A 27,858-nucleotide genomic window follows, 5' to 3' on the forward strand; every position below is an offset into this window, starting at 1 on the left:
AGGAGTGTGCCGGGTAGGTTTCTTGGATATGTTGCAGTCTGGTCTCATTGTCTTCACAGCAGCCCCAGAGGACAGGTCTGCTGCTCCTGGTTACAGAGGAGACAGGACACTTAGACATTAACTTAGACAAGGGCTTGCACATCTCCTTTGGAGATGGTTGAGGTTGGAGAGGTTAGTGCAGCCAACCTATCTAGTGAGATACTGTGTCAGAGGGAGCTAGAGGGACTTGTAGAGACCCTTGTCCCATCCTTGCATGACATGATACTGTCACTGCCCCAGGTTCGGAAGGGCTGAGGGCAAGCCCTCCTGCTGGTATGTTATGCTTACACTTCTGAAACAGCTCTAGGCCTACTTCTTCACAGTCCAGTCCCGCTCTCTGCTTAGCTCCACATCCTTCAGGTCTTGAAGGCTTGCCCTAGCCCCATCCCAGCAGTTTGTCACGGAGCATTTTACAGGATCAAGAACACTTACTGCTTTAATGTCACCAGATTGCCCATGCAACACGATGGAAGAAAGCCAAACTCCAGCAGGCTTTTATTGTAATCCATAGCTTGAGGACTATGAGGAAACACAGATCTTTCAAAGGCAAAGGTCTCTGCTGTTAATACTCAGGGACACATTTCAGTTTTCAAAGGAGTGACCCTGGGTGGGGAGAAAAGGAAGGGAGGGCAGGAGGATTCCAGATGCTAGGGATGGGGTGGGGCTCTTCCATGGTGAAGAATTGGCCTGAGATACCTAGGATTTTAAACTTAAAATCTGGGCACATCCTCCCACCCTACTCCATTTTCCTTTTGAGACAACATCTCCCCGTGGTCCAGGCTGGCCTCAGTCTCATAAGTGCTGAACTTATAGTGTATGTTTGTCTTGGGGTCTGGGGGTGGTAGTGTTACCAGAGATCAAACCCAAGGTTTCCTGCATTCAAAGTAACCATTATAACATTGAGTTACATGCTACATGTCTGCCCTTTTTATTTGAGGTAGCATCTCTTTTAGTGTAGTTACTAGTGCCTGGCTTCCCCTGGCCTCCACCATTCTTAGTATCACAGGCCTGTTCCACCAGGAGTGGCTGGATTTACATTTAGTCTTAGAGCTATGAAGCACACTTCACTTTCGTTGTATTAATGGGAATATAGTCAGTACTTAGAACAGTTACATTAAAATATTACACTTGAAAAGAAAATGAAGGCATTGTGTGTGTGTGTGTGTGTGTGTGTGTGTGTGTGTGTGTGTGTGTAAACACTTGAAAGTTCTAAGAAATGCCCAAGAGCTGATAGGGGACATCTAAATTTCATTAGATTAATTTATATGAGTATAAGAGGGAGAAAGAAAACTATTTTTTAGACAGTGTGTCATGTAGCCCAGGCTGACCCTCTTGCCTTTCTCATATGCTAGGATTACTGGTGTGTGCTGTCACACCTGGCTGAGACTTCTAATTTAAAGTTTTCTTTTTACTTTTTGTAGAACAGGCTACATTGTCTCAAAAGGATGAAAAAAAATGTGCCTAGATTTTAAGTTTAAATTTCTAGGCCAATTCCCCACCATGAAGAAGCCATATCTTCACTGGCAGCAGCTCAAATCCTTCTGGCTTCTCTACGAAACCCTAGAAGTTTGGGCACGCTGGACAGGCTGTCACCCTCCATGGTACATCCTCAAATCTGAAATATTTAGAATGTAGAGAGAGATGTATATATTGTGACTGGAGAGAGGGTGTGGAGGTTAGGAATGACTGTTGCTATCGCACAGAACTGAAGTTCCACTCTCAGCACCCCGTCAAGCTACTCAAAAGCACCTGGACTTCCAGGCCCAGAGGACCCAGTGGCCTCTGGGGGTATCCGAAAACACATGGCATACAGACACTTTAAATAAAAAAGTATATATAAATAAATGAAGTTGAGTCTCTTTTTGTTGCTTTTCCTGTCTTGCCTTGCTTGTATCTCTGGCTCAGGAATCCACCAGGCTGGTTTCAAACACATTGAGAGCCATTTACCTGCCTTTGTCTCTCTGGTGCTGGGATAAAAGTGCGCCACCACAACATAAACAAAAACAACTACAACAACAACAACACCAAAACCAATAACGTCTTCCTAAAAAAGGAAGAAAAAAGGAAAGTATCTTCAAATTACTCAAAAGAACCTCACATAAGCTCGAGAATCCTGAGAATAGGGCAGCACCTGGCCAACCCAGACACTCGGTGCTCCAGTTCGCCGAGCACTCAGAGTCAGCCTCATGCGCAGTTCCGCACGGAACCTAAGCGCGCCGGAACCCTGTGAACAGATCCAGGCTCTAGCGGAGGCGGTCCGTCTGCGAGCTCTTCCGACACCAGCGACATGAGGCTGTGGCCGCAGGCATGGAGTGCTGTCGGGGCCGCTTGGCGCGAGTGTTTCCCCCTGCAAGGTCACGATGTAGCACGCTGGTTTCCCGGCCACATGGCCAAGGGTGAGGCCAGCGGGGGCTGCAGGCAGCACGAGCGCGGGTCCTGGCGGTTCCGTTGTTCGCCTTCCTGGCATCGGGTTGGAGAGCTGTTTTGAGTCGCACTGAGTGGTCCCTTGAAGGCACATGCAAGCTGATATCTGAGTTTATAGGTCACAACTTATCCCCAGGCAGCCGTCGACGTAGTGCGGCCCTGGGCTGCTGTTTGCTGTGGTCTTGGCTGCTGCTGCCATGCGAGGTTATAGTGGTGTGTGGCAGAAAGGCACCAGGAGTGCGAGTGGGCCGGTGGCAGTTGTGGGGCGGAGCCCCAATGTTTTTGTGCGTTGAGGTTATTAAGTTGGCAATAGTATGAAGAACTTACTGATCAAGACCATCGTATGTGAAGTGTTCCTCCCAGAACCATATGGGGCACCCCGGAACTTGGCTCAGAATGCAGCCTCCTTTATCCCTGTGCTTGCTGATGGGTTCTCAGATGTATTGCCTTAGGAGAACTTAAATTTGCCCGCGTTGGCTGCTACCTTAGTGCCCCTCTGTCTTCTAGGACTAAAGAAGATGCAGAGCAGTCTGAAGTTGGTGGATTGTGTTATCGAGGTTCATGACGCCCGGATATCCTTTTATGCTGCAGGAGAGCACCTCTGTTAGACTGTAAAGGCAGCAGCAGGATGCTTTCCTGGTTCCCCTCCATCTCCTTTGGACAGTCTAGTCTGTTCTGCTTCTGGTCTTGTCATATATCTACTGCTGTCACAGCTTCTTTTGTTATTACTGGGACATAAGCAATGTTTTTCAATTCTCATTACACATCAGAGTTCCTAGGAGGCTTTTATATCAATAATTAGGCCCCTTTTAGATCAGAATCTCTGGGGTCTAGGCTGGGCATTTTTATTTTTAAGCTCCCATCTGATACGTTATTTGTCTCAGGCTCTGGTTTACTTTGATATTTTTAGGGGTAGATTATGAAACTTGAGATTAAATGATTCTGCCAACCTGGGTTTTCCTTTTGTCCTTAAATGAAGAATTGGCAAGTCATAATCATGTTTGTTGGACAGATGCTTCTCAGACCATTTTGATGCATTTAAGCTGTGTTTGGTTTCTGTTGGCATGCTAGTTCTTCCTCATTCTGCTTAGCCCTAGAAGAGTGTGGTGATGTCCGACCACCAGGCCCCTGGAACAGCTGGCAGTGGGTGTGTGGACCTGCTGCCACTGGTGGGAGTCTCTAGAAATAGTAACAGAATAGGAACTATTTCAGCCTTCAGAGAACTTCAGGAACTTAGCAACAATACATCTGGTGTATTTGTTTTAGGCTATACATGTCTACTCATCTAATATCACATGTTGCCAGATGTGACATCACCCCCCCCCCCCCCACCGGCACCATCATCATTGAGACAGGATCTTACAGTGTAGTCTTGATTGACCTAGAGCGTACCATGTAGACCAGGGTGGCCTGGAACTCCCATAGATTTGAGTGCTAAGAGTAAAGTTGTGCCCACCATTCCTGCCTATATTTCATTATTTAAAAAGTAAAATGTTATTTTTCAGCATATATGATGAGAGAACTGTTCTCTTTTAGTCTCTGGATCATTTAACTGAATCTAGGATGTGGCAGCAGGTCTGTCATGGGTAACGGTTTCTGTATCGTTTTAGGAAAGGAGCCTGGAGACTTGGGTTTATGAATAGATTGGTCAGCTGTGAAAGAGGGACCATCTAGATGGAGGCAGCAGCTTAACTGGGTGCCAGATGGGATCCTACGGGAGGACTGAAGGGCCAGAATGTAGAGATAAGAAGCCCCAACCTGCCTATATTGGGGTCACATGATGGAGCCCCACATCAGTCTGGGCTAGCTGAGGGTAGCTGTAGGAAGCAGCATCTCCAGAGAAGATGGGCTGTCCTTGAGGTTATCTGGGTAGGATTTCACAGGAGTCACTGTTTTCTTAAGTGTTCACAGCCATTTCACTTTAAACTTAAATTCCTTGGAGTCCGAACAGTGGCTTCTCTTTGAACTTTGGTCTTATTCTTTCCACTGTCTGCCTGGGAAGTTAGGTGACAGTGCCTTCCCTGAATCACACCCTTCACAAGCTGCAACATGAGGGGTTGGCCTTACAAGTCTGGGGCAGGAAGATGGGAAGTATAGTCACACTTGCTCTGAGATGGGCTTCTTCCATTGGCTTTAGCTCCTGGTCAAATACCTTCTGGTAAAGCTCTGTAGGGATTCTGCCTTAACATCATCAGTACATCCCATTTTCAGGTCGAAACCCTCTGTTCCAAGAGCTACTTGGTCTGAAGCCCCATTTGCTTGTCCTGAACAAAATGGACTTGGCAGATCTTACAGAGCAGCAGGTGAGCGCCTTCTCGTAGATGCCAGCAGCAATGTGACAGAGCGACAGATACAGAGGAGGACAGACAGAGGAGTTCTGTTATGCCCCCGGGTAGGCTATACTTTAAAACAACAACTGGCTATGAAGGAAGCTTCTGGCCTGGACTTTTTAGCAACAGCTGTTTCCCTCAATATGAAAGTATTGCCCAAATGCTCAAGATGGGCACACCTCCTGTGGGAAGTGAGTGGGTGAGCTGTGGACCCCTGGTGACCACTATAGCTACTTTGTACCCTCAGCCTTTCTGATGGATCCTTTGTCCACCATGTCCCATGTGGGCACGTGTGACCACTGAAGCAAAGAGACTGATTACATTTTACTTAGCTCTAACTAATTGAGAAATCCTCAAGGCTAATGCACGTAGCCCTGGTCACTGTTGGTATAGCCCGGAGTTCACTTGTGATAGCTTGCAGTGTCCCTTCCTGACTTTTACCTGATTTTTACCCAGCCCAGACTCAGGGTTTCTGCTGCTAATTGGTTTCTGAACACCTTGTGATCCAGAAACTGGAAAGTCTGGGTGTAGGACTGAGATATGAAAAGCCCAAAGTACCAAAGAGTGTCTAGCACAGTGGTTCTCAACTTCCCAGTGCTGTGACCCTTTAATACAGTTCCACATGTTGTGGTGACCCCCAACCATAAAGTTAATTTCATTGGTACTTCATAACTGTACCTTTACTAGTTATGAATTGTAAATATCTGTGTTTCTGACGGTCTTAGGCAGCACCTGTGAAAGGGTCATTTGAACCTCAAAGGGGCTGTGATCCACAGGTTGAGAACCGCTGCTCTAAATCCAGGCAGAATTGGGTCTGAGGGCAGTGTATTTTTTACATGGCCTGGGGGTAAAAAATGACGGCAGGGAATGTTATTTGAAGTCTTGACTTTACTTTTTACCACTGCGTTGTCAAATTCTTTGGAAAGAGGGATGTCAGGGCCTTGAATTCAAGCCAGATTTTAGAAAGTTGTTAGTAATGCAGAATTTTTTCCTTTACTGAAGAGCAACAGCTCTCATGAAAGGTCAGGAGGCTACCAGGGTGGTTCCCAGTGGCAGCACCTTCCTCCAGGCTTAGAGAGCTGATCTTCAGCACCGCTTGCTGCACAAGCTTCTCAGTTTTGCATTGTTTGGTTTTTTTTTTATCCTTAATGCCTTTCCCTGGTTTTTATTAGTTGAGATTTGAGCTGTTAAGAGATCAAATGCTTGTCTTTACAGACTGGTGTATACTGCCCTCTACTGGGCAGACATGAGTACCAGGCTTCTGAAGGCCTTTAGGCTCCACACCCACAGCCTGTATCAGAGGAATGTTTGAGTACATTTTCACGGAGAACAGAGATCAGTATGTCTCTGTCATGGCTAGTACCGTTTTAATTTCCCTCAAAGATTTATTTTTTTGTGTGTATGAGTGTTTTGCCTGTGTGTGTGTGTGTGTGTGTATGCATATATGTATGTATGTGCAATATACATGTGTGCCTGGTGCTCACAGGGGCCAGAAGAGGGTGTTGGGTCCCTTGGAATTGGAATTGTGACTTGTATAGGTTCTGGGAACCAAACTTGCAAGAGCAGCAGGTGCTCTTAATCTTTCAGCCCTCTCACCGCCCCCTCTCCCCAGGCAAGTATCTTAATTGTATCATCTGATGAATAATTGAATATAATTAAAACTGATAGTATTAATGAATTACTTTTTGTTTATTCAAGTGTTTCGAGGTTATGCTTCAAGGTTAGTAATGACCAAACACAATTGTGACTTTCAACAGATATTGGTAGATGGGAATATAAATAATGTATACTGATTGTACTGAATATCAAACCTAATGACATTCTGTCAGCTCTAATGTACTGTTGGCACTACTTATTCTCTGGAATCAGATTGAGTTCAACACCATATCAGTTTACAATGAAGTCCCTTGCTGGATGTGGTGGCACACCCTTTTTATGCTAAAACTTGGTGGGCAGAAGCAGGCAGATCTCTGAGTTCGGGGACAGCTTGGTCTACATAGTGAATTCCAGGCCAGCGAAGGCTACATAGTGAAAACCTGTTTCAGTTTCCCCTCCCCTTCCCAAGGGAGTCTTGTATGACAGAGCACACGAAAGTGATGGACTCCTCAGAGAAGCCAGCACCTGTGAGCTTGGTGCTGAAGAGGCTTCCAGTGGCCTGGTTCAGTCCCTCTTTATCTCCAGAAGCACTGAAGTCACTGTGGGCAGGCCATGTCCCCTGGTGTTCGCTCTGGCAGAGCCTGAGGTACACACACAGTGCAGCTATGTCTGCCTAGGGCTCTTCCTTCCTGCTCTCTCCTTTAGAACCTGTCACCTCAGAGCCGAGGCTCTTTGCTGTGTTTGTTGGCATCGGCTTCTTGTGGCTGGGCTCCTAGCATTTAAGCGGATGCAGAGCAGAGTGCAGCGTGCGTCCTGTCAAGATTAGATCCTTACTTACTTTCTTATCTGTTTTTGAGACAGGGTCTCACTCCGTAACCTTGCTGACCTGGACCTTGTTGTGTCGGGACAAGGGTGACCTCAAACTCACAGAGATCCACATGTGTCTGCCTTCTGAGTGCTGGGATAAAAGGCAGGTGCCACCAGGCTGCCAGATTCCTTTTTGAAAAACATGTTTTTTTTTTTAACATTCATTATTCATTTACTGTGTGTGTGGGCATGTATGTACCATGGCATACATTTGGAGGTCAGAGGACGACTTGAAGGTGTCAGTTTTTCCTTCTATCATTTAGGCCTGGGGTTGGACTTAGCTTGTCAGGCTTAGCATCAAACACCTTTACTAGCTGAGCCGTCTCACTGGTCCCAAGCTCAGAATCTTGAGTGATGTGAATCACACCATATATAAACATATAAAATATATATAATGTGTATTTATATGTGTGTGTGTGTGTGTGTGTGTGTGTGTGTGTGTGTGTGTATGTTTGAATGTTTACTTGCTGTGTTCCTTATCTTTGTATTTATTTTTGTAAATGGGTGTTTTGCCTGCTTCTGTGTTTATGCACCACACTTAAGCTGTACCTGTGGAGGCCAGAAGAATGTTGCTGTAAAATTAAATAAAAGCTTTCTTTTATCCCACACTAGGTCCACTACCATAGTGCCCCATGACATCTGTTCGATATTTTCATCTCAGTCAGCAAAGCTCTACTCCATTTCATATCACACTGCTGATGGCTGCTCTCTGAGCCTGGCAACAATCTCTCTACCTGACTAGTTTCCAAGACAGGTTGCCACCATGCCAGACACACACATCCCAATTCCGTGGTGGCCCAGGGTCTCCAGCCACCACACACTCTCTTAAACTTAAATTGTCATATGAAAGAACACACAACATAATAACCTCTAATCCAATTGATAATATGTAATTGCCCACCTAGATATACAAAGCCCTGTACACATCCATCCCTTAAGAATAATCATAACAACCTGTAGATGTGCAGAGAGGGATCTTAACATCCACCTCCGTGTTCTCTCGGCTGCTTCTCCACCACTCCAGTCTCCTCCTCCCTAAAACTTTCCTTCCGTCTATCCTTCCTTCTCATCCAATGACAGGCTTTGTTCTATACCTGCCTTCATCTGTATAATGACATCATCCTACATTAGAAGGCTTAGAATCCCCTGGGACTATCATTAGTGGCCAGGAGGGTGCTGGGAATCAAACCTGATCCTCTTGAAGAGTGGCCAGTGCTCTTAACTGCTAAACCATCTCTCCTGTCCTGATACACACACACACACACACACACACACACACACACACACACTTTAATTTTTAATTTATTTTAGACAGTCTTTCTGTGCAATACTGGGATTAAAAGCATGTACCACCATTCCTGGAATACCATTCATACTTAGTATTAAATTTTAATTTAATTTAGTATTAAAATAGAAACATGTCTTTCAGAAAATTGTCCAGCACTTAGAAGAAAAAGGCCTGAGAAATGTTATTTTTACCAACTGTATAAAGGATGAAAACATCAAGCAGGTAAGCCTCTGTATATGTTAGTTGCTAAATGTTTGGGATAAGGTCCTGGAATTGGCTTTAGCTGCCTGGGGCTGCCTGTTTCCTGTGTGTGTGCTCACAGCCTGGGTGAGCTTTGAGGGAGTCTGCTGGGGTTCTCAGTAATAAGAGCCTCTGCCGAACCCAGTAGCTTACTTTCCCAGTTGTTATGATGGAACCCCATGAGCCGATGTAGGAGAGCTCTCCTGAGGCAGCCGCACTACTGTGGGGTGTGTGTGTGTGTGCGCGCGCGCGCGCGCGTGTGCTCAGTCTCTACTCTCCTAAGCAAGGGGTCAGTATAAGAACAGGCTCACTGACCCTGTTGTTTGGAAGTGGGTGGGTGAGGGATATATGACCAGAAGATGTTTGTTGCAGATCATCCCAAAAGTCACAGAACTGATCGGATGCAGCTACCGCTACCACCGGGCAGAGGTTGGTGGGGTGCAAAGCTGGGGGTGGGTATGTGGGGTTACCCAGTCCCTTCCTGCCTGTCCACTCTGAGCCTTTTTTAATACAGAGGGCTGGGCTGGGTCCCAGTCAGGACCCAGCCTTTGTTTTTACAGTTCTTTAGTGGCAAACGCTGGGCCAACCCTGCTGGTCAGCACAGGGCCTTTGTGTTGATGTCCGTTTCCCCTAGACTGGGGTTTCACAACCTGGGTGGGATAAAGTTGAAACTCTTCTGCTTCCACAGAACCCAGAATACTGCATCATGGTGGTCGGTGTCCCCAATGTAGGCAAATCCTCCCTCATCAACTCCTTGAGGCGGCAGCACCTCAGGACAGGTAAGCAGTCTGCTCTGCTGGCTTCCACTCCTAGAGAGACTGTGGAGGAGTTTGGTCAGCCCCGTGTTGTGTTGTGGCATTCCTTCCATATCTCGTGGCCTGTTCTGTTTGCTAAAGGACAGTGCATGGTCTGATGGTGGTCTGTGTGGTGAACAGCCATTGGCTACACAGCTTGTGCTTACCGCGCTTTCACCTGCTCTTGACATTTATGTTACTTTAGACTTTGGGATAAATTTATATTGGCTTCATCAGTTTTGCACTAATTAGTTTTGCACTAATAGTATAGTCTTTATTAACTTTCTTTTCTTTCTTCTCTTTTTTATGAAGCCAAATGTGGTAGCACATGCCTTTAATCCCAGCTCTTGGGAGGCAGAGAGGCAGAGGCCCTGTCCCCAAAATACAATACAAGATTACAACAACAGAACTCACTTGTGAAGGCCAAGAGTTTTAAATCATGTTGTATCACTTTAGAAAGGGGCTGTTTTGGGTTATTGGAGAGCCGTCACAGTTGTTTAATTTTAAAGCTTCTTTTCCTGTAAGTGTGCGTCTTCTCGTTTAGGGTATTAAGTTTTTTTATAGGGTTGTGCTGGCATCCCCGCTATCCAAACTTTAAATTGCCCAAGACTGAAGTTTCAAGCATATCCTCCTGTTCTTTGCCCCGGTGCCTAGAAGCCCTGTTCTATTTCTGTCCAACGGTGTGAACAGCGTGCTGGGACTGGTTCGTCTCAGTACAATGCTCTAGCTTTGGTTATGTTGGGATTTTATCAGTAGTTCCTTCCTCCTTAGATCCAAGTTACTCCAGGTCTACCCTGTTCTTAATCCTCTGGTCATCCACGATGGACACCTTTATCCTTTTACTTCTCTGGTGGCTTGACAGTGAATAGTTAGCTTCCCAGGGATACCCTGGGCTGGGTCCCATGCCAGGCAACCACAGTGTTGGGATCAAGGATGGTGCTGGCCTGCCTGCTGTGGGTAGTGCTGTGGAATGGGGAGTCCAGGAGAGGCTTTGAGGTGGCGGAGTAGCTCTGGTTTGACCTTTGCATCAGGGTGTGCCTTTCTACACTGGGAAGTGAGCTCTGGGCATTTGTCAGCCCGTGGCCACTGTGCCGAGCTTTTGAAAACCTTTGCCATGTGTTCTTTGAGACCGACTAAAGAACAAATTATAGTTTGACAAACTTATTGACCTCTGGGTTTCCCATCTGCTTATTGGATATGTTAGTGAAATACCTTTCATTCCTTGTTCTGTTACTGTGTGTGCGTATTTGTTGAACTCTGTGTCTTCTCAGGAAAAGCTGCCAGAGTGGGTGGTGAGCCAGGAATCACGAGAGCTGTGACTTCCAGAATCCAGGTAGAGTCTTTGGCAGCTGAGCACAGAGCTCCACTGAGCGCAGCATTGGCCCTGCCTCTGACCTCCTTCCTCCCTCCCCTCATGTTCCTGCCAGTGCTGCTCTATCCCTATGGAACTCCGTCAGAAAGGCAGCCTTCTTCCCAGAGCCACACTTACGTATTCCCTTTTATTTTCCATGGACCTTGGGCTTTTATTTGTTCCTCAAATTAAGCAGAGATTATACCCTATGGGGATTCTAAACCTCAGTGCAAAAGACAACCTTTGTGGTGGGCTTATCCCAGGGCCTGCCTGAGAGTCTCTGGCCATGATTTGGCTGTTGAGCACAGGCTGTCTGGCTTGACCCACCTTGTGCTGCACAGGTATGTGAGCGTCCACTGATGTTCTTGCTGGATACCCCTGGGGTGCTGGCTCCTCGGATTCAAAGTGTGGAGACAGGCCTGAAGCTGGCCCTGTGTGGTAAGCCTCTGCCCCATTGCTGACCTTGACTGTGACCAAGGCAGGAGGACTTGTTACTCCCTCCACCCTTCCTGATACCAGATGCTTTTCACAGTTTTGAGAGGGAGACTAGCTCACGGCAGGCATGTGCTGGCTACCATTCTGCCCTGTAGTAGGGTAGACAAAGAGGTCATGCTTGGCAACCAAGCCAAGCCATATAGGAAGAAGGTCAACAACTGTGAGCCAACCTGCAGGAGGGCTCCTTTGCTTGAGGCCTCTGCCTTCAAGTGGGAGCCATTCAGGCTTGGTGGGGCATAGATGGCCACTGTACCATAGGCTTGCATTAGCTGCTTGTCTTGCAGGAACTGTATTGGACCACCTTGTTGGGGAAGAGACCATGGCTGATTATCTCCTTTACACCCTCAACAGGCATGGGCTATTTGGGTGAGTGGCAGTGGGTATGGGGGCTGCAGCTCCCTGCTTGCTCATTCTATCTAGGTATGGTTTTAGAAATATGTTAAGGAATTATATCATTTGTATATTATTGCAGGTGTGTGATTTGATAAGTTTTGATATATGACCACATCATATTGTCACCCAAGATAGCAGATGTTCTGCTGGGTGTGGTGGTGCATGTCCCAAATCCTAGTACTTGTGATGCTGAGGGAGGGGATCGTACATCTGTAGGATGACCAACCCTTGTTCACCTTGTCCCTTCCCTAAGCCCCCGTGGTGAGTGAAGAAGATGACATTCTGTCAGCGTGGTTGTACGGGTGCCCCTGTCTCATCTCACCCGGCTTCCTCTCGTGGGCAGCATGAGTATCCTGAGTCTCCCATGCTTTCCATTCCTTTTGGTGGCGCAGCTCACTGTCTACACCCAGCCACCCTGCACTTGATTTATCTGTTCACCCTGGTGGACATGGGGTGTGTGTAGTTCTTGCCTGCTATAACAGAGCTTCTGGAAATGTTCATGTATAGTGTTAACTCAATGTGAGTTTCTACTTGTCTTGGGTAAAATGCAGGAGGATGTCTGAGCTGCTAGGTAACGGTGAGCTTTAGCTTCCTACAGAAGTGCTGAGCTCTTCTCCAGGGCAGTTGTACTGTGTCATATACCACTTAGCAGAGAACAGGAGTCCACACTTTTCCGAACCCTCTTTACACTTGTGCCTAGTCTTTTTATATTTTTGGGTTTAATTATTTTATTTAATGTACATGGATTTTGCCTGCATGTATGTCTTCTTTCTTTTTTTTTTTTTCTTGGAGCTGGGGACCGAACTCAGGGCCTTGCGGTTGCTAGGCAAGCGCTCTACCACTGAGCCAAATCCCCAACCCTGCATGTATGTCTTTATACCATATGCATGCAGTGCCTGTAGAGGAGGGCACCACATTCCTTAGGCCTGGCATTACAGACAGTTGGGAGCAGTCATGTGGATGCTGAGAGTCTAACCCAGGCCTCTGCAAGAGCAGCAAGTGCTCTTAGCCTCCCAGCCATTTCAGCCCTGGCCGGTCTTAACTTTAGCCTCAGTTTCCAATGTTTGGTGTATATTCCTACTAGTGTGATGTTGAACTTCTTCTCCTGTGTCTATGTGGCCATTGATGTATCTTCTCTGGGAAAATGTCTGTTAAATATTTTTCTCATTTAAAAGTTTTATTTTAAGTGTTTGGGTATTTTACCTGTTGTCCATTGAGGCCAGAAAAGGGCATCCAGTCTTCTGAAACTGGTATTACTAATGGTTGTGAGCCACCATGTGGTTGCTGGGAATTGAACTCAGGTCCTCTGGAAGAACAGTCAGTGCTTTTAACCACTGAGCCATCTCTTCATCATCCCTTTTCATTTTTGTTTTTTGAGACAGGGTCTCTCAACATGGCCCAGGCCGCTCACCACCTCCTGCATGTGAGATTAAAGGCATTCATCACCATATTTGGCCTGTCTCTCTGTCTCTCTATCTCGCTGTCTCTGTCTCTTTCTCTCTGTCTCTCTGTCTCTTTATCTCGCTGTCTCTGTCTCTCTCTGTCTCTGTCTCTGTCTCTCTCTCTCTCACTGTCTCTCTCTCGATGCTGGGGATTGAACCTGGAACTGAAGACAGTAAGCATATCTGCTTTACTGCTGAGCTACCTCCCACCCCATTTTCTTACTTTTCAGTTGCATCACGTTATCTGTTCTGAGGGAAAAGTCTGTGCACAGTTCTTCAGGAGTCTAGGCCTTGCCTTTTCTTCTGTTGACACTATATTCTGGAAGTCTGATTTAGTAACAATGTACTTCATAATGGTGCTGCTTCCCATCTACAAATGTGCCTAGCCCGAGGCTCTAGGATTTTGTTTTCTTCTTGGAGAGTGGCAGCTTAGGTTTCACGTTTAAGTGTGAAACCTCTTCTATGATGTATTAATATATACTTAGTGTATGGCGTGACTATGAAGTTCTTAATTTTGCACATGGATGACTGGCTGTCCAGAAAATTTTGTTGAAGACTTTCTCACTAAATTGTCCTTCTGCCTTTGCTGGGAATTTATCTTGTCTGTCTGTCTGTCTGTGGACACTTCTGTACTGTTTTTGTGAGGGGCTGGTCACTTTTAACTGGGTGCCAGATACTTGAATTTTCAGTGATAGATGGTAAGTCCTTACTCTTCTGTAAGAACCGTGAGTCTGTTTTTGGAGCACTCAGTTGCCTGGAAGTAATCTGGTCTCCCAGGACTCAGAGCTGGCTACTGAGGTGTAGGTGAGTGTGAATCCTTCTCAGGCTTGGAGTCTCAGAAGTCTGACCTGAGCTGTGGGCTTCCCAGGTATGTGCAGCACTATGCCCTGGCCAGTGCCTCTGACCACATAGAGTGGGTGCTGAAGAACGTGGCCATCAAGCTGGGGAAGACACGGAAAGTGAAGGTTCTCACAGGCACAGGTGAGTGAGGCTGACTGTATGACCTGAGGCCCTTACTCTGTCTTCCATTGGAACTCCTGGCGCCTTCTGGGGACAGGGGTGAGACACAAAAGGAAACCTGTGGGCAGGGCACTGTGGAAATTTCTAGGGCAGAAGGACTTGGTAGTGTAGGCGCCAGAGGGTGGTCTTAGCTCTGCACAGTGCCTGGTGGGTATGATGCCCGCGTTCTTTCTGAACATGCTGCTCCCTAGATTTCAGATGATGCCCCTAGTGGTCTCAGTGCTGGGCTGTCTTTGAGGCCCCTTTCTCATCAGATCCTCTGTCCTCAGGTAATGTCAACGTTATCCAGCCGGATTATGCCATTGCAGCCCGAGACTTCCTCCGTACCTTCCGCAGTGGGCGGTTGGGCCAGGTGATGCTGGACCGTGACATTATACCTGCTTGCTGATGACATTGACCCTTGTACTGGCTGGCTGGAGTATGGTCTCCTGCATATTCTATGGACTACAGCTGGAGTGTTTAATGCTTAGACCTATTCCTCCAGTTCAGAAGCTCTCTGTGCTGGTACCTGAGACTCAGGCCCCAGCTCCAAAGGGGACTATATTCTCCTGTCTACCAGAGTCTGCTCAGTGTGCTTACTGCTGTCAGGCCCCAGGAGTCCTGCCTCTGTGGCTTGGTCAGGAGGTTTTCTCAGCCTCAAGAAGAGATAAATGCTATCCCAGAGGAGTCTAAGTTATAATCTGTAATTTAAAAAATGAGTTAAAAGGCCCACTTAAAAATATCTCTCTGACTTCTCTTATTTTATTTTACTTCATTTATTTTTTGCCATTTTGAGACAAAGGTTCATTATGTGGCTTGGGCTGGTCTCAAACACACATCTCTCCTATCCAAGCCTCTTGAGTGCTGGGATTATACAGGCGTGTGCCGTGACACCGGGTTAAAAGACCTATTTTCTGATGGCTTTTTCATTGTGCACTTAGTATGTTGAGCCCATAAGTTAAATTCACTTCCACCAATGAATGCTGGGATTGGTACATTAGGGGCCTGGAGTTCCTAAGTCAGATTCTCAAGTGCCTCAAAGCCCCGCAATGAGGGAAAAGCCTGTTACCAGAGGAGGGCTTTATTTCACAACAAACTGTGCACTGGTAAAGTGCCCAGACAAAGCCAGGAGGTTTGCAGCAGTGAGGTCAGCCATGTCTTCTTCCCGTGCACAGAGCCTGTGCTTCAGGAGTCCATCTGCTGTAGGCTCAACTTTGCACAGGTCAGAGGATCACCGGAAAGGGACAACAGTCTAGCTATTGGAACCATGGTGGCTGCAGGAGAGGTGCAAAGGGCATGCACCAGCATGGTTGACCCCCATGTACCTGTCGGCACCCAGAAGATGTTGCTGCCAGCAGCTTGCTGTCTAAAAAGAAGAGGCAACGGGGTTGGTCATACAGATAGGAAGTGCTGTTGGGACAGTGGGGCTGTCCCTGCTCAGTACTTCTAGACTCTTCTGTTCAGTATTGACCTGGGCTTTCCATAATTGCTTGAACCAGTGCTTGTAGGCTCGGCAGGCTCTCTGCTTCTTGTGGATGGCTGATAGCAGGGGCTAGCCTTCCACTGTTGCCTCTTGATGTGATTGCAGTATAATAAGTCTCCCCTGAGAGCCTCGCTCAGCATTTACAGTTCCTGTTAGTGGAGAAGGTATTCACAGATGTGTGGCTGTGCCAAAAGTTAAACACTCTGGACAAGTCAGATTGGTGAATGCGGAATAATCACTAAAAGGTGATGTGTTCATAATGCCATAATGCCCAGAACTATCACACGGTACTCTGTGGTCCACATAGTCCATCCTCAAGGGTGTTTGACAAGGTGAAGGGGCTCTGGTCGTTCTCCCTAGACCAGACTTGATGCATCAGCACCTGCCTTTGAGGCCCCTAGTGGGCTTGGCCCTTAGCTTGCTGGTCTTGGTGGTTTTGAGCTTGGTCACTTAGGGATGGAGGAGCATCTGGGCTGACTGTGCCTAAGAGCACCGGCAGTGTGAATAGAAGTTGCGGGGAGTTGCCCCTGCAACTTGTTGGTCAAGAAAATGCTTGGCTAGGGTCCTGCCAACAGCCTTGAAACCTGCACACTAACCAGAGGTATGCTGAGCTAGCCTTGTATATGTTGTCTGAGTTCCAAGACCCGTCACTCCATGAGGCAAAGATGTGCTAGTGGGCCCTGGAACAGCAAGAAGCCAGTCTGCTCAAAGGTAGATTCTTGTAAGGACTATAGTTTATCTCTTTGAGGCCACTCAGCATATCAGCTCTGTTCTTGGGAGGGATATGGGTGGTCAGAAAGATAGTAGCATTAACCCACGCTCACAACCTGCTGAGGCTGGTTCTTCCATGTCTGTTAGCTTTCTTCTGGCAGCAGTGGGCCTGAGAATTGCTGCCCTTCCGCTGTGCAGACTGACAGCTGTCAATTGTGCCATGCTCTGTCTTACCTCCCCGGTCCATCCGTTTCCAAGGGAGGCTCTCCCAACATGAAACACTGGAATTGTGGGAATCTTGCAGTGTGGGTTATATACAAAGAAGCTCCCAGCAGGATTGGTATTGTACCCAAGTGACCCTTACTTGTGAACCTAAATTCAAATGGAATGGAATGTTTTTGAATGTGAATTCAAAACCCCTACCCTCAGTAGATTTTAGGAACAGTTAAGTGGACCTTATGGCCAAGTGGTTCCAAGTGGAAAACCTTCTGACACAAGGTCTCTTAGGCAGTCTGCCAGGAAGAAACATACTACCTTGGCTTTGGTAGCATGTTGTAGGAGGACCACAGTTGGTGTCCTGGGATGGATATTCTCCTGCTCTGGATGTTTCTGAGCTATGACATCATTAGGACCTGCTCTGGGCAGGTGATTAGCACCTGACAGTTCTCACATTTCTCCAAGTGAGTGCTTTCTTCATCAATTCCTAAGTCCAGAGGGAAGTGGTCTACTCCCTCTGCTTCCATGGGAGGCCAAGGTCTTTGGGGCTTTAGTGGCAGAACCAGACAGGCCCACCTGGCGATGGCCTCTTTTTGGTGGTCGGCATTGTTCCTGTTCTCGTGTCAGGGTGGGCAAGCACACAGGCATGCCTGCCTAGGCAGCTCAGGAGAGTAGAGGGCAGCCTGTCCCTGGTAGTAGAGCTGCTAGTTCCTGCCAGGGTGGAAGACTGGGATACTGGGATGGGCAAGACAGTAAACTGCATCTACAAATTGCAAGAGGCCTTATGGGTCCAGAGCAGCCAGACTAATGTCTGGGCTGGGGAACTATAGTCAGCAAAATGAAGTGACCCCCTGGGCAGGAGGCCATTAGGGTGGGCCCTATGGGCCTTAAGACAGACTAGGAGCTAGACCTAGGATGGAGCTTAGCCTGGTCTAGGGCCGAAGCAGTTCTAGGGCACCAAGCGTGCCGCTCAAAAGCAGGCAAATACGTGGACTGTGTACGGACCCTGAGCCGGAAGTCCAGGCCCAGTAGCTGTAGACTCCTCGGTCGGTCCCGTTGCCTCCCATTGCCCCGTTCTCATCGTCCTCCAGGCCTAGCTCTCCAGGTCCTGAGGTCCTCCTCCAGCCAGAGCCGGTGGCAAGGCCCGCAGCCACACCCGCCGCAGCCCCAGCTGCTGCTCCTGCAGCCGCCACTCGCAGAGAGGAGCTGTAGCGGGGCGCCGGCCTTACACGCACTCTTGATGCCCCGCGCGCACCTCCGCGCACCCCCCTGGCACTGCCTCGAGCACCTCCGCGGCCGCCCTTGGCCGAACAGCTGTCACAGAGGAAGGCGGTGGCCAGCAGCAGAGCCCAGCATGTGGCAGTAGTCCAGTTCATCCTACGGGGCAGAATCTGCGAGAAAGGGTGGAAGGGGCTTCAGCTTCTGTGCAGGGCCAGAGAAAGAGGATATCATAGCCTGGGAATAGGCTCATCCGGACCTGGGAACACGACATCAGCCTCTGGTTTTGTGGTAATCTGATAGAGGGCTCCTAGCAAGTTGGAGGACAGTGGGCTCAGGGTTGGGGAAGGAGTTCTTTAACCTCCAACACCAGGACTTTGGTTTTGGATTCCTGCTTTATAACCGGGTGGAGATGGGGTCATGGGGAAAGGGTTCAACAACAGGGCAGCCGTTTTACTGTTGTGATAGGGTGGAGATGGGTCCCAGAATGGGGTTTGCAGAGCTCCTGTGGTGGGGCTCAGGCCTTGAGGGTGGGGGCGCAAATCCCCCCAACCGCCCCCTCCCCCGCTCTGCACACGAATCTCTGGAAGGGGATGGATTAGTGTGTGAAGGACGGACGCTAGTTTGGAATCGAGAGCCCTCAATACACCCAGAGATTAAGGGTGTGTGACTTTTGCTCTGGCATATGGATCTCCTGATGCCTTCCTAGAGCCTTTCAGTCAGAGGCTGCGGCTGGGGGCGGGGGTCAACATCCAGATCAGCGATTCCTTGCAACGCAGACAACTAACGCTGGGTGAAACGCTGGGCAGGCCCAGACCCTAAGTAATTACTTCTCTTCCTCGCCCCAGCCCCACCCTTTTTGGGTTTGCTCGGGCCAGCAGCCTAGGCAGGTAAGCTGATCAGGATGGGTTCAGGCTGGCTGTGGACCAGCGGTCTGCGTGGCCGCTCCATCCTCCTCAGGTCCTCTCTCCCCGCCCCCTCCCTCCCAGCATCATTGGGTTTATCCACCTCCCCTACTTACTGGTCACAAGTCTAGGTTGGATGAGCGATTTAGAGGCGGTGGCGGGCCAAGCAGAAAGGTGCGGCGGCGGTGGCGGCAAGGACCCTTTTCCTTAGGCAGAGCTCACGACTGGATTTTGCTGAAGCCTCCGCCTGAAGATTAGGGGCGGGCAGCCGCGGAGGCTCAGCCCCGGGAGACGCGAAGGGAGGAGATTCTGAAAGCTCAGAAAAGCACAGCCCCAGCCCTTCTCGTTGCCCGGCCCCATCCTCGCTGCACTGCAAACAGCATCCTCCCATCCTCCCCCACCCACCCCCTACCTCCGCCACCCTCCAGCCCTGCCCAATCTCTCTTTTCCCCATGTCCAGTAGTCCCAACACCCAGGACATACAGTGTGCTCTTGTTCCTGTCGGTCCAACTTCTTTGTTCACGGCCTCCTCCTCTCTGTTCTCCCTACCTGTCCACCGCACCGATTCTTATGGTTCTTATGAATTTCCCACCTCCTTTCCCATTCTTCTGATGTAACCTCAGCTCCACTTACTCCTCTTTGCCCGCCATAAGGACCACTGGGCTGCCTTTCTAGGCGTGTAGGGCTTCCAACATCCTGCCAGATGGCCCTCCAGGCAGTTTGATCTACAGCCAGGAGCCCAACAGCACTAGACCTTTGTTGATCTGACCTTTCCTGAACCTTCTGAAAATAGACCCCTGGGGATCCAGTCCCCCCTTTTTTCAAGCTGACTGGTTGCAGTGCCTCCCTGCCTCTGTAGGGTAAGTGTAAGCTCAGCTCCAGACAGCCACGAGGGGTTTCAGTTGCACGAGACTTGCTTTCCAAGGCCCAAGATTACAGTCAAGCCTGTTGAGAACGGTCCTCTCCTGGCTGAGGCCTGGTATGGAGCCTCACGGGTAGGGGGCAAACATGGAGAGGAGGGGGTTGGTTAGTATATGGGGCTCTTCTCACTGAAGCCACTGTGATCTTGAGCTTTTTTTTTTTATTGTGAAGTTGTAAGGCCCTCAGCCCAAAGGCTGGAGGATGCCCCCTTTTAGTTTAGGCAGGGAGAGCTCTCAGGTGCTCCTATGTTTCCCTGCTCCATGTTAAAATGTAAAGGGCAAACGGTGTCTTAGACATTCAGGGCCCACTGCAAAACACAAGAACAAGGCCAAGGTATAAAAACCTAAGAGGTTTGAGGACCCAGAGGTAAACTTACAACAGTAACACACACACACACACACACACACACACACACACACACACACACACACTTTCTCTCTCTCTCTCACTCCCTCTCTCTCCCCTCTCCTCTCTCTCTCTCTCACACACACACACACACATATGCACACACACAAACATACACATACACTACAGTAACACACGTACAACACACACACACACACACACACACACACACACACACACACACACACACTCAGAATAACCAGAGCAGAGCAGACACTATTTGTTGATAACTAAAAAGAGGAAGCTGTAAAAGAGGAATACAAGCAACTAGAAAGGAATTTTCTGATCAAAACATTTTTGTTCCTGGAAAAGATGGGTTGCGTTACAAAGCCAAGGTCATATCTTGCAAAAGATAAGGTGAAAGGGAAGGTCACCAACACAGGCATCCTAACACCCAGGGCTTGTTCTAAAGAGAGCAGAGAAGAGGATCAGAGACACAGCAGGAAACACAAAGGAGGGGTGGCTTTTTCCTGGGCCAGGCTGCTAGGTGCACCCGAGGCAAGAATAGCATTTAGGACTTGATATTTGAATAGACACAGAAGCTCTTAAAATATTAGCAAAAGAATGCTGTTGGGGCATTAGAAAGTGTTATTGTGGGCTGGAGAGATGGCTCAGTGGTTAAGAGCACCGACTGCTCTTCCAGAGGTCCTGAGTTCAATTCCCAGCAACCACATGGTGGCTCACAACCATCCGTAATGGGATCTGATGTCCCCTTCTGGTGTGTCTGAAGACAGCTACAGTGTACTCATATACAAAATAAATAAATAAATCTTTAAAAAAAAAAAAGAAAGTGTTATTGCAGAGTCAAAACCTGCCAACACGTGCTCCTGCTTGATGGACTAAGGAAGAAAAACAACCATAATTGTCTCAAAAGAGGAAGACAAAATATTTGATTCCCTCCCCCATTTATAGGGATGGAAGGGCCTAGAAAACTAGTCGTGGAAGTGAATTATTTACTTGAGAGACACTGTCTTAAGCTCTGCAGTAAGTAGGCCTCATGTAGAGCCTTTTGGCATGACCCACCGTGCTTGCTGGTGGTGCTGTGGATAGAATCCTGGGCTTTGAGCACGTGAGGTAAGCATTTTACAACAAGAACTGCATCCCTACCCCTGAACTGGTTGTGCTGATCAAAAAAGTATAGAAAAGCCAAACAAACAAAAAAATATATCAGGGGCTGGAGAGTTGACTCGGTGGTTGAGTGGTTTATTCTCTGGAAGAAAACCCAGGGTTGATTTTCAGCACCCACCTTAGGGGTTCACAACTGCTTGTAAATCTAGTTCCAGGCAGACAGGCGCACATAAATTTACACAGGCACACATACCTTAAAGAAATACTTGAAAAACATACACTATGGCAGCTGGAGAGGTGGCTTAGTGGTTAGAAAGACTTGCTCAATCATGAGGACCAGAGTGTAGACCCCAGGATCCATGTTAGGCATCTCACAATCTCCTGCAACTCCAACTCTGAGGGATCTAACACCCTTTTCTGGCCTCTATGGGCATTTGTACACATATGAACACATATACACATGTATGCACACACACACACACACACATCCTACAAATAAATTATCTTAAAGAAGGGGGGAGGGGAATGCACTGATTTAAAAAAGAAAAAGAGGACAGGGTTCTCGTCCTTTCAGGGGTCAGTCATGTGGAGATCAACGGAAGATGCTGACCTGCGCTGACCTGCTCTTCGGAGGCCACCTGAGCTCATGTCATCCGGTGAGAGTGGAGGCTGTGTATGCTGTGTGCCTTAGCTGTATGACCTTGGTTGTGTTTGCTTACTAACTAGAGCTTCTGTCAGCTGCCCTGCTTCCCAAGATAGGCAGGCTACAAACGTTGTACCAGCGGGTCCTAGTTTTCTGCATCTTCAAATGTCTGGTTGTGGGGTGGGGGAAGCCCAGTGGGGGTGCAGCCTTTTGAACACGTCCTGCTCTTCAAAGCCTCCAGCTTCCCACAGCTCAGCTTCCTATCTAATGACATGAAAGTGCCCCAGTTCCTCTGGGAGCTCTTTTAGGAGACCCCTGATGGAAGGGTTCAACTGTCATTTCTCTCTTTAACCTAAAGTGACTCTCCACCTCGTGGCACTCTCTGCTTGTAACTCAGCCTCTCCTCTGTAGCTAGACCAGCTCTCCCATTGGCACTCTATGCCCAAGGCAACCTCTTTTGCAGTTTTTTGGAGATGGGATAATGCCAAGGACTTGACTGCTAAAGGGGCACACTTGGTCCCACCCCAGATGGCTGCCTCACCACTGCATCGTGTTGCTATGCTGTTCAGACCCAGCAGGCCCTAATTTGACTTAGACTGCAGCTCTGCTCAGCACTGACCAGTGTTAATCGTTTTTGGACTCTTTTCTTTTTCTGCCCCCTTCGCCCCCACTTCTGCTTCTGGGAGCATTCCCTGACAGGTTATTTCTTCAATGCCAGTGAAATGAGCCAATTTAAGCCAGATTAGATTGTATTAAAGTCAGGTTTATTGGGAAGCTGTTGGTGGGCGAGTTCCCCAAGGATTGAGACCAGGGGAGTCACCATGGGGAAGGTGGGGGGAAGAGAAAGAGAAAGGGCACAGTCAGAGGAGAGAGGAGAGAAAAGAAGAGAAGAGCAAGAGAGACAGAGGGGGAGAGAGAGCGTGCAAAACATCTGGATTATATAGGAAGGAGCTGCCAGGGGAAGGGCAGCCCAGCTCCTGGGCTGGAAAGGTCAAGGTTGGGGGCAGGGTATGCCAGACAGGGATTGAGGGATACTGGGAGAACTTGGAGGCCAGGTCTGCTTTGATTTGTAAAATATGCACCTCAGTTTCTTGTCCTGGGTCCGAAGCCAAACATTCCCCACGTGGAGATGGTCTTTCTCCATGCTTTTCTGTCTCAATTATTATTCTTAGACGACTCCTTCATACTGAAAGTCCAGTGCATGCCTGCCAGCCTCCACTGAGGATGCCTGCTTTTCAGCTGCTCTGTCCTGTTCTTAGAGGTGCCAGCTATGGGGGCGCTGTTGGTCCATCTTCTCTTGACACTGCTAAGAACTTTGTGCCTTCACTTTCCTAAGGTTCCATTTCTTGCATGGAACTCACTATGTAGACCAGGCTAGCCTTGAATTTGTAGAGATCCACTTGCTTCTGCCTCCCAAGTGCTGGCATTAAAGGCGTGTGCCACCATGTTCGGTTTGTCCTATGACTTTTGATGCCACCTCAAGTGTAAGATCTGCTATGCAACCATCATCCCTCCCAGGATGTCTTTTAGAGGCACTTGTTAGATGCTGAGATCCCATTTGTGTGTATCCTAATCCCAAACACCTCAGAGTGTGGATATATTTCACAATAGCATCTGTAAGGAAGTAACAGGGTCACAAGAGCCACGATCCAAGGAGATTGTGTGACAGATTGTACAGAGAGAAGAACTGACAGGTAGGTGTGGGACCATAAAAGACAGCCTGGTTCCTGGTTGAGCTAAGGTTAGAAACCCCGGTGACCCTGAAGGGACAGTAGGTGTTTCACCTGACTCCTAGGGAACCAGGCCCCTATCACTACTTGCAGTCCTCCATAGATTTGTGGCCATCAGTCACATAAGGGCAATGCCCCAAGCCCCTCCACAGGTAGAGGACATGACCATAGGTCACATAGATTCAAGAGAGATTCCCATTATAATGAGGTACCTAGAGGCCTGGAGGCTTAGCCAATGAACTTTCCTTCTCAGACATTCCTCCCTGCAAAAGGTATTTAATCTCAGTTTCACCCTGAGAAGTGGGGTACAGATTTATTCATCCACTTTCTGCCAATGTCTTAAAACCATGGACTGTCTCTGATCCACCATGAGGAGCCATGGAGAGTCATGGAGAAGGTCTTTGCCTATAGAGCCACAGTCTAATCTTCCATAGAAGGCCTCCCTGCACTCCCAGCTGCAGCTACCACCAAGCGTGCAGACGGCCACTGTCGAGCCAAGGACTATCCCCTCTGGACCAGCTGAAGCTTCCTCTCTTTCCCCCTTGGCCCCTGGCTAGATCCAGCCTGCGGGGGGGGGGGGCACTCCATTCTCAGCTTCTCTGCAACTTCCAGTGGCACCTGGATGCCTAAAAACCTGAGAATCTGATGTCCCTGGCCTCCTTGCAGTCCTCCTGCCCCTCAGCCAGTCCTGTGCCTCAGACTGTGCTTCCCCAACCACTGGAGCTGTTGTCCCATGGCTTCCCTATAGCTTAACAGGACAGCTGCCCGGGGACAGTGTTGGGTAAGCACAGCCAACTTCCCGTGCCTCCCAAGTGACCATGCCCTGTGACAGAGTGGACATAGGACCCAACAACCCTACAGGTATGGTATTTTTAAGGCAAGAAAAGGGGCCTTGGAGGACCCCACCTGCAAAATTCAAGTGAAACATTAATTTCTGGTGTTTAAACAACCATGTTCATGCATTTTACAATGGTACTACTATCAAGCTAATAAAGACTCCAAGAGATTCTGAAGACGACAAGGAGAGGCCTAGAACACCAAAGAAAACTTAGAAAGCCAAGGAAGATACTAAGGCTCAGGCTGGAGCGATGGCTCAGCAGCCAAGAGCATCTGCTGCTCTTGCAGAGGACCCTGCTTCAGTGTCCAGCACCCACGTGGCGGCTCACAACCACCTCTAACTCCAGCTCTAGACGCCCTCTTTTGGCCTCTGTGGGCACCAAGCACTCACATGGATATACACACATATGGGCCAAATACTCACACACATAAAAGTAAATAAATCTTAAGGATATCAGGGGTCTGAAAATGGCAGTAGAAAGGACACAGTCCCATCTGGACAAGGGCAGATAGACCAGCTTAGGAGACCCGGGCATGACTCACAGACTCCTTGCCCACTGTGCTGCTTTATCTGTATCTCCATGATTCTTCTTTTATGCTTTGTGTGCGTGTGTTCTTGAGTGTACAGGTAAACACGTGTATGCAGGGGCATATGTATTTGTGTGTGTATGCAGGTGCATGTGTGTGTGTGTGTGTGTGTGTGTGTGTGTGTGTGTGTGTATGCATGTGTATGTGTGGGTGTGTGGGTGCTTGTGGAGGTCAGATAAAAACCTCAGGTGTTTTTTAACTTCTGTGCTTTTAAGACAGGGTCTTCATTGTCCTGGAGCTTGCTAAGTAGGCTGGGTTGGATGATTAAGTGAGCTGCAGGCATGTGACTGTCTCTACCTCCCCAGCGCTAAGATTACAAGCGTGGATTACCAGGCTTGGGTTTTTTGTTTTTGTTTTTGTTTTTAATGTGGGTTTTTGGGATTTAACTTAATGTGTTTGTGTTTGCAAGGCAAGTACCTTCCTGACTAAGCGGCCTACCCAATCTCGTTGTGGTTCTGGTAATTAAACTGGCACATGTAAACAAATGCTCCTCAGAGCTTAGCAGGCTCCTCTAGCAAATTAGTAGACCCTAAGTAAGGGATCATGTAAAGCCCCGTTTGTAGTTGTTTCATGAGAAATACAGATAAACACCCAGGGCCTGGAGCTGGCGTCTGAATTGGGCAGAACTGTCTGGCATTTAGCTAAGATGTGTGGGAATGAAGCTAACTCCATGCAGTCAGTGTCAGAGTTGCACTGAGCTAAGACCCCGCCTTGCATTAGCTACAGAATGGCTTGACTGGTGAATGGAGACACTACCCACTACCCTATACATTTGGTCTCAAGTACATTCTGTGATGATTGATCATTATGAGAAAACGAGTTTTTTGCTTTTCTTTTCCTCGTTCTTTCTTCTCCCAGGAAAAGAACAAAATTGTAGAATGAACAAAATAAAACCAAGTATCCCAAAACCCAGACATAGTTGGAGAGAGACTTGGGAACCTGGAAGACTGGGGGGAAAATAGTCCGGAAAAGAGAGTCTATAGTTCAGAACACGAGACAGCAGGGGTAAGAAGGTCTGACACACATCGTAGTTTTGGTGCAAACAAGAGGAGACTAAGGCAGATGCAGTATTTGAGAAAGTGATGGCTGACATGTTTCAAAAACTGATGACAGTGCAAACCACGAGTTATGGAAGCATCACAGACACCAAAATGAGCAGACACAAGGAGGAACACATGGAAGACAGTTGCAAACCAGGCAGGAGAAGCTCAAAGCTTATAGAAGTGGAGGACACACAGTTACCTACAAAGTGTAAAAATGTTGATCGCTGAGTCCTCAACAGAGCTGCTGGTGCAGCGGAAGCATGGTTTGTGCAGTTCCTGCCTGCACAGGGCCAGCTGCAGAAGGGTGGTCAGGAGCAGAGAGACAGTGATTGTAGGATGGTTTTGGGCACTGTGTATTTGAATGCTGACTTCTGTACCAGAGGTCTGGGTGCAGTCCGGATTTTGGTATTGTTATTATGAATCATCTCCTGACTCAGTACTTTGTAAAACATTGTTCTCCATCATCTTCTGATTGGTCAGGAAAGAGCTGATTGGCCTATAGCTGGGCAGGGGAGGAAAAGGTGGGCCTTCTGAGTGTAGAGAGAGCCACAGAGAGCCACAGAGAGGGTCTTAGGTGGGCACGGGGATAGATGGAGTAGTCATCAGAAGATAGATGAAGGAGGCCAGGGTAAAACCAAGATGGCTAGCATGGTCACATGACTAGGAAGTAGGCTGGGAAGTCGACTAAAGCCAGCATAGTCAAGTTAGAATAGATCAGAATCTGCCTGAAGCTTATTAATAAATATAAAGTCTCTGTGTCATTATTTGGGAACAAGGGAGGGTGTAGAAAAGCCTCTATAGGATTACAGTCAGTAGATTAAAAAAAAACAGCACAGAAGCAAATTATGTATAACACAGATCCCAAAAAGAAGATGATGTGGCTGTATTAAATCAAAGCAGGATTCAAGCTTTCAGTGTTGAGGCAGACATCAGTGCCAGAGCTGGAGGGGTGCTTCCTAATGATGGATGGTTACATTATGAGTGACAAGACAACCCTAAATATGCATGCACCTTGATGTAACTTCACAAGTACTAACATTAAGACACAGGCTGTAAGGCAACACGAAATATTTGCACAGATTTGAACTATCTGTTAAACTCTTCCAAAATGTAACTCACCATTTTAGGCGGCTGTCACGAAAAAAAAAAAGGCCAACCAAAGAACCAAGAAAGAACTTGGGTTGGGCAACAGTGAGAACCACCAGCAGGGGAAATGCTTGCATTACTGTTTCTGTCCTGATGCCCCACAAAAGAAAGCAAAGGCAGACATGTGAATGTCCTTTACTCATCGGACCTTCTGAGCTTCAAGCAAGAGCCATCCTTGTTTTAGTGAGAAGGGCGCATGCTCAACGGTGCTGCCTGGACTTACTGGAATCCTTCCACCTGGCTTGAGAGTCCTTGATTTCTCCTCTGAGATGACTGTCTTAGGGTCTAAGCTCAGGAGCTGGAGTTTCATGGGAAGAAGGCCAATCCCAGGGACTCAGAAGCAGGGCATGCGAGGCTGGCCAGGGAAAGGGTATAAAGTCTCAGTCATGAGGGAAGTGGTGATAGATGGGACTTCCTGGGGATCTCTACTGAAAATTTCAGGCAAAGGGTCTGCCTGGGCTGCTTACAAGAGCAGCTGTCCCTGGGTTGGGGCTGAGTTTTCTGGTAGAGTCTAGACCCTGTAGGTCTTGGTCACCTCTTCTGCTTGTTGGATGGTGGCGAAGAGTCACATGTAGGGGCTTGTCTGCATGGACGGACGAAGAAGAGCACAGCCTCTATTGGCTGGTGGGTCGTCTCTGTGAGCAGAGGGACCCACAGATCCAGCAGGATCCAGCAGGATCTGGCAT

At 48.1% G+C, this 27,858-nt stretch overlaps 2 protein-coding genes across 7 annotated transcripts; one reads left to right on the forward strand and one right to left on the reverse strand.

Moving 5' to 3' along the window:
• Positions 1-2,293: 2,293 nt before the first annotated feature.
• Positions 2,294-15,000, forward strand: Mtg1 (mitochondrial ribosome-associated GTPase 1). 4 transcript variants are annotated; one of them, XM_087659102.1, is made up of 11 exons: positions 2,294-2,435; positions 2,971-3,035; positions 4,662-4,766; positions 8,686-8,766; positions 9,157-9,213; positions 9,473-9,563; positions 10,850-10,911; positions 11,271-11,367; positions 11,694-11,790; positions 14,128-14,240; positions 14,549-15,000. In XM_087659102.1, exons 1-11 carry the CDS (start codon positions 2,327-2,329, stop codon positions 14,665-14,667), a joined length of 996 nt encoding a protein of 331 aa, XP_087515228.1. In that variant the 5' UTR covers positions 2,294-2,326; the 3' UTR covers positions 14,668-15,000.
• An 18-nt stretch (positions 15,001-15,018) lies between these two features.
• Positions 15,019-19,039, reverse strand: Sprn (shadow of prion protein). Of its 3 annotated transcripts, NM_001439848.1 has the most exon segments (3): positions 15,019-15,624; positions 17,674-18,059; positions 18,908-19,039. In NM_001439848.1, coding segments are annotated over 2 exon segments (552 nt in total). In that variant the 5' UTR covers positions 18,045-18,059; positions 18,908-19,039; the 3' UTR covers positions 15,019-15,443.
• Between the last annotated feature and the right edge of the window lie 8,819 nt (positions 19,040-27,858).

The sequence above is a fragment of the Rattus norvegicus genome, chromosome 1 (assembly GCF_021556685.1).
Source record: "Rattus norvegicus strain SHRSP/BbbUtx chromosome 1, alternate assembly SHRSP_T2T, whole genome shotgun sequence".
Taxonomy (NCBI): Eukaryota; Metazoa; Chordata; class Mammalia; order Rodentia; family Muridae; genus Rattus; species Rattus norvegicus.